Genomic DNA, 16,432 nt, shown 5'->3' with positions numbered 1-16,432 from the left:
AAACTACAGCCTGTTTTTAATGTTTGAGTAATAGCAATCTTTCATTGATTACCTACCACTCACAGCTAAAACACCTCTTCGGTGCCACCTTGTGGTTTTAAATGTATGTCAAAAATAAAGTGTCATGAAACAAGTTTCCTTTTTGATAAAGCACATAGTTAGGGAATCCTCCCTTAGTTATGCTGCAATAGGTGTATGTTGCTGGGGGATTCCTATGATGCATCGAGTATTTCTTCTTCAGTCACCTTTCTCACTCACTGTATGTTAATAGACCTTTCTGCATTGCATTCTGGCTCTGTTCCACAGCATGACTTTTATCCTGTCTTCCTTCGATTGTTGGGTTTTTCTCTGTATGCGTTATTGTAAGGTCTGCCTTACAATATAAAGTGCCATTAAGCGACTGTTGTAGTGATTTGGCACTGTGTAAATGAAACTGAATTGAGCATCGTCTCACAAGTCACAGTAGATGCAAGTTGCTACCCTTTCTGAACTAGGTGTAGTAGTAGATCTGTAACAGCTACTTTCTACTGCAATCTTGTTTGTACTGCAATGTTTGATTTTTTTTAATTAATTAATTTTATTTATTTAAAACACCAGATGTCCCAAAATGGATTTGTGTCCCGCGAGGACCAAACTGGCAGGACACACAAACTGGGGATTTTCTGCCACATGATGTACAACAAAAAGTTACTGCCTGTTATCTGCTTCACTGATCATAAATGATCTGAAGACTCGCACCATTCCTGCTGATAGTTTAAAGATGTTCATAATGTAGAGGTTGCAAAGCAAAAATGTATTTGATAAAGTCTTGTGATATGCCAGTAAGTAATGCTATTTTCTTGTGCTCTATACTCTTAAAATTGTGCTGCTCATCTCTTTTATCGTCACAAGCCAACATGCTCAAAACATTGTTAAGCTTGATGCATCAAACGGAGCAGGTTTCACTTATTCAGTGTGTTACAGGGTCAAGGTGTGGTCACAAGCTCAAAATTCTTTCCATTTTTTCCTTTTAACACTACTTAAAGTTTTATTTGTTCGAGTAAATAAAGACATCTGGTCAAATGCCAGCTTCAGACAAAACAAAAAAAAATGTACTCATGATGGCAAACACAGTTGTGTTACATAAATGTGACAATATGAGGGCAAGTGCTCTACGTGTCAGGACTTGACAGTGGCTGCCCACTGCTTCACTGAATAAATGGGTTAAATGCAGAGAGAAATTTCCCCACGGGGATCAATAAAGTATAACGTATACATTTTAAAACACAAAGCATGCAATGTGGATATTCCAACCATCCTACATCTCCAGAAGCAGGAAGAGGGCCACCTGTATCATGAAGGACCCCACTCACCCAGCACACACACTTTTGTCCTGCTCCCCTCAGGCAGGAGGCTGAGAAGCATTAAATGCAAAATCACCAGACTGAGAAACGGCTTCATTCCAGAAGCTGTGAGACTTCTCAATGCATAAATGGACAAGAACTGCTATTGTAGCACCTTAATCACTACTGACACTGTCACTTTATCAATGCTGGTCATCACACCCTGTGCTGCTAAACGTTTTATACTTATATTTATACCTACATTCTATATCCATACTGGTACTCAGGTTGTTGAATTCTACTTATATTATTTATCGTATTATTTTATTACTTGTTATTCTGTTTTCTTTTTAAACAAACTTTAAAAAAAAATACAAACTTTACAAATATGAGGATTTGTTGTGTTCCTGTCCATATGGATAACAAATAGAAAAAGACTTGCATCAGATGTGGCCTACCTCATATAGTGAATCATATAAGGCTTATATGATTCACTTATGAAAGTGGCCACTTTATTTTTTTTTTTTATATATATATATATATATATATATATATATATATATATATATATATATATATATATATATATATATATATATATATATATATATATATATATATATATATATATATATATATATATATATATATATATTTTTTTTTTTTTTTTTAGTAAGTATCCAAAACATACAAGTTTCATTTATACAATTTTTCTAGGGATCTTATATCTGTTTCCACTCTTGTATGCATTTCATACAAGTTTCACACCAGATACAAACTTTATAAGATTTATATACATCTGGATGGATTAAACAAGCAGCATGACAAAATTAGCTTGGACTTGGGAGAAATGATGTATATTTGTATCCATTTTGTGCTTATAATTCAAAAACTTAACTACAACTACTCCTCCACACTGAAATGACACAAACATAAACTGATAGACTGAGCCTCTAGGGTTGATTGGATGGGATGATGTTGATGGAGGGGGCTTTTTAAGGTTTTGTTTTGAACTGAACTTTCAACCCCTTGTTACTTACATCTCAAGACGTTTGTATGAAGGTACATTTTGTTATCCTGTAACAATTAGAGTAGACTGGCAACATCTATCGCATGCTCATTGGATTTGCTCAGCCTATATCATTTATTTACAGAGCTGAGTCTAAATCACTTAACGTGGAACTTTCTCAAGGGTGTGTTCATGATTCACAGGTATGTAGAAATCTGTGTTGGTAAACAAGGCAGCTCATCAACTGCTTTCCTGATTATCACAGGACGTGTTTAATCTTTACACATTTAAGATGCCTCATTGAATGACTACTGTACATGGTAATGTGTAAATGTGAAGCTGTGAGTTTAGAGTCACTAAAGATGGTTTTAAATAACACAGTCTGGCGTGTGCCTGAAGCTACACACTGTGCATTCCAGCACAGTAGCTACAGAGGCAGCAAGAATGAAAACTTGACACTCAAATAGGTAAAACAACTCTCACTTGTTCTCTCACCAACTTTCCCTTAATACTCTTACCATGAAATGGCAAAAAGAGTTTAGCGCATTTATTTTAAGTTTTATAGTTAAAAACACTCTTGGAGTCCAAGGAGCTTTTTCTACATTACAGAACTTTCCACTTACCCTTCATTCAGGTCAGGCTGGGCTTCCTTTGGATGCTCGCAGAGACCTTCTGCAGTGTCACTATCAAGATGGTGTGTGTCTGCGTTCGATGCTGACAGCTCAACTGCCACCTGTTCTGGCACTGGTACGGTAATGTTTCTGTCAGGGCTCTGAGTAATTGTATCCACCCACTCAGTGCTCCGTGGAACCCTATTGTGTTCAATCTCTGTGGCATCTGATTGCAGGTGAGTGCTGTGTGTCAGATTGCCCATGACAGCCTCTGCTGCCCCAGCAGTATCTGTTAATGTGCTGTTTGTTATGCCCATGCTATTTTCTGTGTCTTTGTTGCCTTCACCGGTCTTGTCTGCATTCACAATCAGTGGAACTTGCTCTTCTGTCTCTGTTATTATATGTACAATCACATCCTCTTCCTTTGTGTGGCTGGAAGTAGCATGCTTGAAACCAAAATCAGTGAAATCTTTGTTAGGCAGAGTTTCTTCCACCTCTGTTGGAAACAGGTTCTCTCCATTAGAGTGGTCTTCTGTTTCCAAGTCTACAGTCCAGTTTCCCCCAGACTCTTCCACCTGCCCATGCTGCTCACTGGAAGGAGGAGCAAAACTACATACCATCATTGTGTTCACCTGCTGAACCGGTGTGGCTAGTAAATCCTCCTTTCTACCCTCCTCCTCTTCTTCTTTCATTTGTGGCCATACAGCAGTTGATTGTTCTTCCACCCAACTCTCAGATGTTCCCATTTCATGCATTTGAAGAACAGAAATCGGACAGTCAAGTTGTTGCTGTACTTCAGTTTGGCCATTATAATCCTCTTGCTTTTCTTCATCGTCCATGTCTTCTTTCTGTTCCATTTTCACAATCACGACCCTGAAATCTCCTTCATCTCTCTGGCTGATCCCTTTATCCATTGGCTCCGAGTGCTGTACGATTTCCTCACCTAGCCTCACAATGGACTCTTCTCTATCATCCATTGTGAACATCTCTTCGTCCCCACTCTCCTCTGCATTGTCCTCCTCAGCACTGTAGTAAATCTCCTTTGTACTTTCATCATCTGATCCAACACTTAGATATGCTGGACTTAAGAGCCTGTCATTTCGCACCGTTGGTCCAGAAAGGGCAGAAAACTCATCTGTCGTTTCAAATTCTACCTCAAGATCCTTCACCAGATTCATTTTATCAGGCACCGAAGAGCTACAGCCTGGATAAACGTTTGTGTCGTCTGTGACTAACTCTTTGACTAGGATCACTCTCCGTTTGGAGTCAGTAACCTGAGCATCTATCCCGTGGGATGTTTCATAGTTGGATATGGGAGGGGCAGAGTTCTGACACAAAGGGCCTGACCAGACACTGTCGGTAACAAGGCTTTTATTGTCCGATTTCAACTGTGAACGGGAGCGGGTCAGCTCAGAGTAAGAAATGCCAGCACTGTCAGAATACTTGGAAGCTGCACTGAGAGAGGTAGGCACATATCTGTTTTGGTTTTCTGGGACTGTTTGAATCTGAGAAGCAGAAACTCTGGAGCTCTCACCAAAAGAGCTTCCCTTTATTTCACCGATGGAGGCCGACCCATCAGGAGCATCAATCATTCTGCCAGCAGCCAAGTCAAGATCACGAGAAGTTAATGTTTGGGAGTACTGAGTATTTGTTTCTGCATGACTTTCATCGTGGGTTTTGACAATGACAAATTCTGTTTTGGTGTCAAGACGTCTTTTATCAGTGCAGATATGAGATGATGGGCTTAGGAGTGAAGAGATTACCTCAGAGTTAAAATTTTGGGGGAAAAGTGACTCGTACAGAGCTCCATAAACTTTATCTTGATGGATGGGAGCAGTGCTGCTTTCGCTGCTAACAGCTGAGGTTGTGCTGACACTCTTGGCATTTTCAGGAAAAGACCTCTCAGTGTGAGAAATGAAGATTTCCTGATGGTTGGCAGCAGAGTCTGCACTGCTAGCTAACTTGTCATTTTGAGGATCAGGACTTGGCCCTGTAACAGTGGTGTAGTTACTGTTGTCAACACTTGTCAGGGAGGACTCACTATTTGAAATTGTACTGTCAACTGTGTCAGGGGCATCAGACTGATGATGTGGTAAAGTCCCACTGGTGGATTCATTTTCTTGGGGGATATAATCATAAGAATTATTGCCCGAGGCGACAGTTGCTGCTTCGTAAGCTGAACTGTCAAGCACAGTTGGTGGCTGGCTGGCTAGAAGGGTATGTTCAGCCTGGGTTTGAACAACAGAAGCTGTTTCTGAAGTAGCTATCAGAAGAGCTGATTTGACATCATTTCTGCTTGAGCTGTCGTGAACTGGAATGTTCTCTTTCTCCTCCAGTGAGCCGGTATCATCAAGTTGCAGCTCAGGAATGGAAGCAATTGGAGCTCTCAGGGTTTGCCTCTGCACATCCGAAAGATCAGAGGCATTCGTAAGAGGGCCCTTTGATTCTTGTTGGGTGTTCACAGTGATAACTGGGACTGACGGGGACTGTGCCGAAAGAGTGAAGTACGAGTCAGTTTCATTTGCAGCTACAGGGGGAGGTGAAGGGATGTCAAATTTACTGTCGCTGTCAAGCTCTGGTTGAGACATACTGAACTTCTTTCTGTTCCCTGGGTCCCGTTCCACAGGTGTCTAGAAGAAGATTAGTTATACTTTAACTGATGAAATACACAATACAGTTTTAACCTGAGAGATCTGTGTTTTTACGCAATGATTTGTACCCATGTAAACAAAAATCATTATTAAAGTTTCACATTATGAAGCTGGAGGGGTAGGTGATGCAGCATTTCACTACTCTCACCAGCAACCCAAGATTGAGTTATAGACATAGAGTTTCACATTTGTGCATTAGCGACCTGTTCAGAGTGTACCCCACCGAGTTGAATAAATGTAAGCAAATAGATGGGCAGATTGATTCTGTTTTTATGTTTTAATACTTTAGCATTAAAACAAATTACTTGGTTGGAGTTAGGAATTAAAAATTACCGGGTTTGGTTTAGAAAAAGTTCATGGTTTGGCTTTAAATACAACAGCTGCTACTTCTTTTACAGCATATTCAACAATTCATGCCCATGAATATGAGTGCAATTATATGATCATTTCACAATTTGCTATGAGACCGAGCTGAAAAAAAGAAACCCAATAAATTTAGCACATAGCAATACAAAAAGTATTATCAGGACAGATATGTTCCTTCAAAATTGCTCTTAGTGATTTTAAACAAACTCAATTTTTCAAAAACCTACAATATTGATTCACTGTTACCTCTTCCTGCTCCTCGATGCCTTGGGTAGGAAGACCAAAAGTGCTCTTTGACATATTCTCTTCATCTTTCTTCTTCTTCTTTCTAATACCAAATGAAATGGTTGCAAACCTCTTAGGCTTACGTAGGTCCATCTCTGAGTAGCTTAACGCTTTGGCCTTAGAAAGACAAAAGTACAGGAAGTAAGGATGGAGTGTAAAATGCTCTTTAATGCAAAAGGAAAGAATTTGTTAACAAAATACACGAGGTGTAACTACAAATCTCTATGCATGAGACTTGTATGGCTTTATGCCATTAAAAGCAACATACCTTGCTCAAACACTACCCTTCACCAAAGAAAACACATACCAAACATATTATAATCCCTTGCTACATGTTAATTAGAAACCATCCCTAGACTGTGTATTCCAATGGTAAGAATGAGGATATTACTCAATTATACTGTAAACAAGAAAGTGAGTTGACACCCTAACTTCATTCCTAAAAGCTGCTCCACCCTGAGAGGAATGAAAAACTAGTAGAACATGGTTAGCTAAATCACCAGCAACAGCACTGCTGATTCAACTATTATGATTAATGAAACTGAGGGCAAGAGAAAAAAAAAAAAAAAAAAAAAACAAAAAAAAAAAAAAAAAAAAATCGGATCCTATAATTTCACAGAACTATAATTAAAAAAAAAAAAAAAAAAAAAAAAAAAAAAAAAAAAAAAACGCTGCCAAACAAAGCAAAAATAAATCCATTTATTATGTTAAAAGTCAAACTTTCAAAAGTAGAGCATCAAAATACTTTAATAATATTTTTTGCGGGCTTGTCTAGGGAAACATTGAGTCAGAAGTGGTGATGCTCTTCTAGTGGTTATGTTTTGTCAATCACGAGTGAGAAAGGAAAGTAGAAGTCATTACTTTCTATCAGACAACAGTGAGATACCAAACTGGGTGTGCCTGTTAGCATTCTTTCTTTGAGGGAGAGTTTGGAAAGTATGAGAAGCTAATAAAGCATCTAAATAGAGATTTAAATAAAGTTTCAGTCGAGTCAGTGGTTTCTCCTAAATGTGAAGTCTCATATGTTAAGTAAGCTATGTTATCAGAATAATACTTTACGTAAAAATGTGGACAACCACAGAAAACAAAACTCTACAATCTATAGGGAGATTAAGATTTAAAAGGCTAAAATATTTATAGGTAGGACAAATCTTTCTTTGTTATTTCAAATCAGTGCGAATCCAAAAATCTCAGCTCGACTTATAATTAAATTAAAAAGGAAATAAGCGTTTCTTTTTCAGCTAAATATCTCCATGAATACAATTTAAAAAAAGCTTCAAGTCCTCTATATTAGATGGAAAAAACCAAGGGAGACAATGTATATAACGAATAAGCAACTGCATGTCAGAGTTCCCAACATGCTCATAATACTGTTTATGCATTCTACACTTATGGAATAAGTCTATCTTAACCTTTGGACATTTCTGGCAAACAGTGTAGCGCCTGGTGGGGAAACGAGAGTCTTTTTTCAGACTTATTTGATAATGAAGCGCATTATGTTCTGCAGTCAAAGAAATGTTCCCATCCATCAGCAATGTTAACCTACTCTGCTGCCAGGCCTTAATCTTCACCACAACGCTGCTTAGCAAACTTCTAGCACCCTCTTCTGGTGATAAATTCCACTTGCTTTCCTTCTTCATTATATTAACATGAGGGCCTCTAGAGAGTTGATGCCCTATTGTGAGTAGTCATATACAGGGATTAGATCATAAGCAGGGCTCACTTTTATAGGGATAACTCAGTTGAGAATTTAATAATCCATCAACAAGACTGTACTGACATGTACAGTGCACATTTGAATCATTATGAGAAGCATCGTTCTGTAAAATAAGACCCCGAGCTATGCAGTAAAACACAGCTGGCATAGAACCAGCATTGAAGAAGGGCTCATGAGGTAGCATTATATATGTTTAAGAAAAGAAAAAAAAATCTGGTCCCAAGAAACTTCTTGTTGAGACAAGTTTCCGATTTCTGACTGCTCAGAGAAAAACTTTAGATTTGTCCTGCAATCCGAGAGGGGAAGATTTAAAGATACAGCAACAACTGGATTTTATTCACAAACTTGTGTCAAAAAAGGAAACGTATCATCTAGGATTACTTGCGTGTGATACATAAAAGTGAAACTGTAGTTTGAGTCGGCTCTATCACATTTCATGTGAACATCCTGCTTTTACCCTCAGTCTTTAGTTCTGGGTAATTTACAGCCTTGTAGAGCCTTGTGCAGTTTCCTATGTGGAAAAAAAAATAATAGTGAAAGTTTCTCATTTACAGCAATAAATTAAAATGAAAAAAAAAAGGGAGGTGGAGATAGAGAATTGCCGGAAACAAATGAGGTGCAGATAACATCTTATGAGGAAACTGGTAACACTTTTCATAATGATGATCATCTGAGGGCAGGGCAGAGTGGTGACTTTAAACTTGTTGCATGTTGGGCAGTCAGCCATGAGCTTTCAGTTGCCAAGTTTGACAAAACACTCGTCGTCTATAGTGGCTGTCTAACATTATCCTACTTTATTCAGAGCCGTGACACTGCAGGTTTAGGGAGAAATATCAAAACGAATCTCCTGCTTATATTTGGGTTCAAAAGCTGAGAAGCAATAAAACAAAAGAAAAACTGGAGATTTGAAATTAAATATGCAAGACTTAAAAAAACCAAAAAAAACCAAAAAACCCCCCAAAAGCCCCCCCAAAAAAACCCCACACACCTGACAAACCTTTCACACAGGGATGTTTGTATCAGCACCACATATTAATGAACCCAAAGTATTTGTTTTCTTCCCCCTCCTACAGCTGGTATAGTTTACTACTTGTTGTTTTTGTTTTTTTTTTATAAATTGCTGACTACAATGTTATCTTTATGTAACATAATACACAGTTTCTCAGTGTAGTTACCAGAAAATAAATAGAATATACAAAATTTCCAATAACTGCATGTGAAAAAGAGCTCACTAGTTACGACATCTTCACTGACCTTAACCCTAGGTGCGGTGGCATAAACAGGAGGCAGCTTGCTGTCTGGGTCATTGTTGTCAGAAGCGGGCTCTTCGTCGTCTGCGGTCTCACTGTTCGCAACAGCTCTGAGGAGTACAAAAGTTTAAAAAAATAAAAATAAAAAAAATAATTAAAAAGTGAATGGATCGGAAATATGCTGAAAGAATATCCATGATTGACTGACCCCAATTACAGAATTTGTACTACTTACAGTGTAACAAAGTAAATTATAGGCTATGCTCAAAACTATGAGGAGGTTTATGTAACTCATGTACTATTGTGTGTATGTATATATTGACAGATTTATTGTTTGCCATCCAGTGTGTGCATTACAGAGGGTGCAATTTTTGTTGCCTAACAAAATGAAACAGTGAATCACTGCTAATGGAATGCTGAACAGAACCGGCTACACAGAAAGTGAGCTGGTGCTTCTTAGAACTGAGATCAATGTTGCGAACAAAGGTAAATCAGGCCATTAGGATAGATGACGTACTTAAAAACGTACGCTGACACCTAAAAAAAAAAAAAAAAAAAAAAAAAAAAAACTGTAAAGAAAAAAGGTTGTTTTTTTAATTGAATTATTAACCAATTGGACCAACCAACCAAGTGGAGCGACAGGTGCTGCCTTTGTTCGGTCATCAGCACGGCCTCTAATTCATGTACCGCTACAAAGGCTTCAAAGTCAACAGAGAAGCTCCATCAATAATCACAAGCTGTCACTTCATTAAACAAGCACAACAAAGGTCTCTTTATGCGCAGGATTTTTCCGCTTTACACGACCGGATGCTCAGACAAGAAGCCAAATGACAAGCAAACACGTGGAGCTGTCACAATTTATAGATCACTGTGTTGAAACTCTTCTAATCCAAACACACTTATTTGCCACAAGTATGCATGAATATGCATTTGGCCTTTATGTGTACTGTAGAGTTAGGTGAAAACTGCTCAGTCTTTTTTGTAGTTTTACTGATAAAAGCTGATATGCTCAGGCTGCCTTAGTCACACAAAGGTTTTTTTTTTGTTTTGTTTTGTTTTCTCCCCCCTGTGGTTGGCAACCCAAGAATCAGTCAAGTAACTAACCACTGCAGTATCTGAGACACAGGAGTAGTTTCTGGTAGAACAGATGTCCTAGAACAAGAAGATGAGTCATATCTTCGCCCCCGGGTGAATGCTGTTTACATATCAACACACAAGACACCCAAAAATGTGCAAAGCCTTTCACTGTGTGAAAATGCCACAGCTTAGACTTGTGGAAAAAAAAGGGAAAAAAAAAAATAAAGGTCTTCCTTTGATGAAGTTCAAAGTGCTTCCTGTACTTTCTGTCTGTGCTGTGCAATGTGAGAGTGTTAAGAGATAAAAATCAGACCTACTAAAGTCCTGAAGCAAACACACAAAAATAGTTACTACTTTAAAGGAAGAGTTTCACATTTTTAACACATCTATATGGTAAATTGTTAGATGGGTGGTGATCAGCTTAGTTCAGCATGAAGTCTTTAAATCATAGTTATTTACCTGCCTACCCAGTCTTCTAAGCTAACCCCATACACAAACACGGGTATCATTTTTTACTCTGTAGTCACCAATGACCCACTACTCTACAGTTCCATTAGATGACCCATAATTTTAACATTTCAGAAACAAAAATAACTTTTATACTGCTAGTACTAGATACTCGTTAGTCCTTCACCGTGTCACTTTTGAGTGAAGAGAATGAGGGCTTCTTCTATACTAGCTGGTTATGAAAACTACACTTTTTCATTACACCACATATTTCAAGCCTGTAGAACAAAAATGCAATCCACTTTTTGGCCAAATTACATTTCCTGTATTCCTTAGTGTTGAATATTTCACAATTTTACTCTCATTAAATTGTGAACATAATCTTTAATCCCTGAAATGATTCCATCTTGAGCCATCAGGTTATCACTGTGTTCAAACTTCACCAAAGTCTGACCAAGTCCTACTGCCTGTAATGATTGTTGTGAACTGTCGACATGCAGAATGGAGGACGAATAAACATGGTAGGAGCTCGTCCGTCTTTCGCCTGGATGACCTAATTATTATGTACAATGCCAATGCATTATTTCGGTGCCTGGGTTACTGAGCCTTTATAAGTTTGATCCTTTTACTATGTAAAAACTACATCTGGAAGTTCATGTTATTTTTTTTTTTTTTTTTTTTAATGTTCATGGTCTTGTCTATGTGAAACTTTATTCTAATGCTCTGTGTGCATGCAGTGTCAAATCAGAAAGTAATACCTGCTCTTATTAAACCACCTAGTAGTGGGTAAACACTGTAAATGAATACTTGATTATTCATTAATCCACACCGAAACAAACATGTTGCTAGTATTTCAAGAGAGCCTTATTGCCAGCTGTTGGCATCACCACTTTAACGCACCTCTTTTAAAGTATAACACCTTCATGTTTAACTGTTGTGTTATTTAGAACAGCGGTCCCCAACCCCCGGGCCTCGGACCGGTCCGTGAGTCGTTTGGTACCGGGCCGCGAGAGTTGAGGCTCAGGTGTGAAATGTATGGTTTTCAGGATTTTTAATCGGTTTTCAGCGTTATTTTGTTATCGTTTTGATCGTTAACTCTGTTTTCCTGGGTCTTTTCACGTGTGTTATGAATAAATCTTTTTTTCGGTACTGGTATTAGTTTTAATTTGTTGTATTTATCCGCGACACCTTAAAGGCCGGTCCGTGAAAATAATGTCGGGCTTAAACCGGTCCGTGGCGCAAAAAAGGTTGGGGACCGCTGATTTAGAATACACAGCTATCACCATTTGATGCTCATCACCACAATCACGCACTTTTTAGAATACAGACACAATAAAAGCGTTAACAACGGTTTCTTTGTCATCTGCAGGAAAACATCCCACAGTTTAAAAACATAAATAAATAAAATCCATGTTTGTGTGGCAAGTGTACTGATAAAGATCCAAAGAAGTGTAGTGTTGACAGTTATTTGGAAGACCAGTTCTCAAATTTTGGATAACATTTACTCTCACAATTGTTGGCATGGGAGGTGTTGAGAACTCTGATGAAGTCCAACAACATGACCCATCACAATTTTCAATCTGGGAAAGGAAAAAACAACAACAACAACAACAAAAAACCCAACATATAGCGAGAGAGTTTTTTTAAATTTGGCTGTTGATTCTTTAGAAACGGCAGCAGAGGAGCTGAAACACTTCTTTGCTCGCTTTGAGGTGTCCCACCCATCACAGTCCCCTTACCAAAAAAGGGAAGAAGGAAAAAAAAAAAAAAAAAAAAAAAAAAAAAAAAAAATCTACTGCAACCTGCCTGTATGACCGGCCAGTAGTGCTCACCCTGGTGCTGAAGTGCATTGAGAGACTGGTCTGGATCATATGTCCTTCATCCCTCCCACATTTGATTCGATTTCCCGCATGACACATTTGAGTCCCCTGCTCTTCATACTGTACACCTACGACTGTGCTCCCCCACTCATCACAGTATCACCATTGTCAAATTTGCAGACGACAACACTGTGATGTCATTTCTAGTAGGGGTGATTCTGCCTAAAGGGACAAAGTGGTGTGGATGACAGGTTGGTGCAGGGACAACAACCTGCTACTGAACACAACCAAAACCAAGGAGATTGTTGTGGATTTCAGAAAAAAAGAAAACAGACATTAAACCACTTTACATCAATGGTGTTGGGGTTGGACTTCCACTTCCTGGGAGTTCACATCACAAGGACCTGTCCTGGGGTGTGTACAAAGGGGAGCTGGCAAAGAAGGCTCAGCAGAGACTTCATTTCCTGTGAATCCTCAGGAAAAATAACATCCCTCAAAAGCTGCTGTTGTCCTACTATCAATGTTCTATCAAAAGCATTCTATGCTACTGCCTGTGTGTTGTTACCCTCTCTGGACAAACTGCAAAGCTCTCGCCGTCACAGGAAATACCATAAAAGACAAAATAAATAAACAATGCCCAAACTCATCATGCACAACAATTAGCAATAATTTGATCTCATTGTGAAAACACGTTTCCAATAAGAGCTGCAGAAAACCTCCCATTCTTGACATCTTACCTCTGAAATATTATTTGAAGTTATCAACTAGACTGTCCTTGTCAAGTGGAATCAATGCCCCTTTATCACCAAGAACTGACTGAATAGAACAAATATGCACGTATGAATGACTTAAACAGCATTGTGTAGCAATGCACTGCTCAAAGCATATCCTTGGTTTGAAGTACAAGGCCTTCTCTGACTGATCCATTTTTCAGCACTTTGTTATACAATTTAATGCAGTGGTGTGAAGAAGAAGAAGAAGAAGAAGAAGAAAAAAAAAAAACTCACTGCCAAAATACAGCATTCTTAACTCAACACACATTGAGTTTTACCTTGCTTACTCTTCTGGAACAGACATAACAGGTTCAACAATACAGTGACTTATTGTGAACTCAGCTGGATGTATTAAACACCCTTGTGCTGAGACATAAATGTTACCAGCATGCATCACCAAATACAATAGTGTAGCTTGTGTGTCCAATTGATTTGTAGTTTCATGACAATGCAACAGGCATGTGGAGTGGCAGGTTTGTCTACAGAACTTCCACTAATCCATAAAGCCACAAAAGAGCGCGACAACCTAAAGAGTGGGTGTGTGTGGTTTGTTTGGAACTTCAAGTTTCCTGCAACGTAATACACTGGTGGTAAGGTTTCCAACACATCCAGTGTGACTTTGACCTCACCCTTGAACTTTATGAAAAGAGATGGGAGTCAAAACAAACAATAAAATGAAGATTTATTTCTTAGATGATGAAATCCTCAAGTCTTGATAGATAAAATCTGGAACATGGATTAAAACAAAATCCTCAAACTAATAACAAAAACAGATTCAGTCTACATCTGGAAACAAGTCTATCTTGGTTGACCATCCACAGTGTCAACAATTTAAAAAAATCCTTTCATTCACAGCAAAACAATGTAATGTAATTCTGCACTTAATAGTTTATAAAATGATTTCTAGATGTGGCTCGTATAGACAATCAGTGGATAAAAGACTACCAAGACTGACCTGAATATATGTTTCATTCTGCTTTATGTTTACACTACTGCAATATTTGATTGATTATCAGGGCAATCGTGGCTCAAAGAGTTGGCAGTTTGTCTTGTAATCGGAAGGTTGCCGGTTCGAGCCCCGGCTCGGACAGTCTCGGTCGTTTTGTCCTTGGGCAAGACACTTTACCCTACCGCCTACTGGCGATATGGCAGCCTCGCTTCTGTCAGTCTGCCCCAGGGCAGCTGTAGCTTGCCTCCACCAGTGTGTGAATGAATAGTGGAATTGTAAAGCGCTTTGAGGGCCCCGAAAAGCGCTGTATAAATGCAATCCATTATTATTATTATTATTTTTGAATGATGCATGATTTTTTTATGCATCGTTTAAAAACTTTACCCTTGCATAACCTCCATGTGCAAAGGCAGTCACAGTGTCAGCTCGCTGTTTATTTTTCTCTGTGCAAACACAAACCGTCACTGGCGCTCGTCTACAAACACATGAACAATATGATTCTATTGTCCTGGCCTGTGATTAGTAGCTTAACCTCCACCCCACCTGTGTCTATATGCACACCCAATGGTGACTTATACATCCTTACAGCTTTAAAGCATGTCTTGTTTATTGCCTTGCAAACATTTGTGACCAAAATCACCATTCACACATTTTATTCTGCTACCTGCCACCTACTATGAAACACCTAAGACCTCAAGGTAAGGTTGAAATCTACCAACCAGATCAACTAAGTCAATGTTTACCCTGGAGAATAAAATGAACATATCCTGTTTTTTATGACTTGGAACTCCTGAAACCGTTGGGGTCTCATGCACAGCTATAATTTATGAATAGACAGCATAAAATGGGCCTGTGAGGGAGGCCCTGACAGAAAAGTCTAAACTAACAATATAGAAAAAAAACCTAGGTTTACACTGGACGCCTTTCCCTTTGATTATTTTCGTCTGGTTTGAATTCTGCATTATATCAGATAATGGTAAAATGAAACACTCCATCTGAAGATTGAATTTGAGCTTCAAGGTGATTTTTCTAACAGAACTTTGCCTCAAAAGGGGTGGGGCTTGTGAAATGGCCTAGTTAAGCACCAGATTTGAATTATTGGAGGTTACAAACTGAGGACACATGCAAACGTTTTGCTGCTGAATTTTTTTTTTTTTTTGCATGCAAGCTCGATATCAGTTTCCAGCATGCCATATCATAAGACTATGGACAAATATGCAAAAAGCATGTTTCTGCTGAAGGAGACAGTGCTAAGCTAAGTATGCTCTTACTTTTATCCAACTCTAAAGTCCCTTGTGGCTCTATAATTATATTTAAGTGTACTACCCATTTCAAAAGTTATTGGGATGTTTGCCCAAAAGCTCACAGTCTAGAAACATCTCAACTTTTTTTTTTCCACAGCAGTGAGGATTGCTTAATTTGGACTTTTCATTTAGGCTACCAATGGAAACAGCAGGCGCAGGCTACTTGCTGAAAACTAAAGTTTATCTGAAGCTTTGCTGCTCTTTAAAGCGTCAGAAGCTGCTTATTACCCCTTGAGCAATACAGCAAATGCAGGCATGAAAACAGGTCACTGAGTCAACATCACGGCACTGGGTAAGCATACCTGAGCACCTTCTGGCTGTCATTAGCTGACTTCTCAGAGTCCTTCTTGGACTTTGTCTTGAATTTGAACAACTTGAACTTCTTCTTCTCCCCTTCGTTTTTCTGCACATCCTTCTCCACCGATTCGTCCAAGTTGGCTTCGCTCTTGGAGAACAAACTTTTCAGAGACTTTCTGGTTGAACTCCTCTTCGCCATCTCTAGTCTACTGGGTAACGTCAGAGGGCCCAGTGAGTCGGGTCTTCTTCCCCACTGATCATTCAAAGCCGATGAAAACAGGCGAGGGGCAGAAAAGACTTACTGACAGCTGTTGCTCTGGCTGCCTCATTTTGTGTGCAGCACGCAGAGCTCAGGTGCGGGACACGCCCCCCGGGGAACACCCAGCTCAGACAAACTGACACTCACTGCAGATGATCACCGGTCTTGTTAACATATCGTTAGCTTCATAGCATAAGTGCCTAAGTCAAATGACTTAGGCAATTATGCTATGAAGCTAACAATGGCAACAACTTCGGGAAATTAGTGCAATTTGTTTTTATTGGCTTTACTGTCT

The 16,432-nt window shown here is 38.9% G+C and overlaps 1 protein-coding gene across 1 annotated transcript in view; it reads right to left on the bottom strand.

The window, feature by feature from the left end:
* The window catches only part of crybg2 (crystallin beta-gamma domain containing 2), a 37,258-nt gene extending 21,065 nt beyond the window's left edge, over positions 1–16,193 (bottom strand). The window contains exons 1-4 of the mRNA XM_085261490.1: positions 15,884–16,193; positions 9,216–9,321; positions 6,206–6,361; positions 2,955–5,572 (exon numbers count right to left, since the gene is read on the bottom strand). Of these exons, the coding sequence (XP_085117616.1) occupies positions 2,955–5,572; positions 6,206–6,361; positions 9,216–9,321; positions 15,884–16,077 (3,074 nt within the window). The 5' untranslated portion in view covers positions 16,078–16,193. The remainder of the gene's footprint in view (positions 1–2,954; positions 5,573–6,205; positions 6,362–9,215; positions 9,322–15,883) is intronic.
* Positions 16,194–16,432: the final 239 nt, after the last annotated feature.

This window comes from Mchenga conophoros, linkage group LG22, assembly GCF_057382185.1.
Source record: "Mchenga conophoros isolate Kocher_MC1m ecotype Shallow Benthic linkage group LG22, M_conophoros_male_GT1.1, whole genome shotgun sequence".
Taxonomy (NCBI): domain Eukaryota; kingdom Metazoa; phylum Chordata; class Actinopteri; order Cichliformes; family Cichlidae; genus Mchenga; species Mchenga conophoros.
The sequence above is the reverse complement of the archived record's forward strand: the minus strand, read 5'-3'. Positions and strand labels throughout refer to the sequence as shown.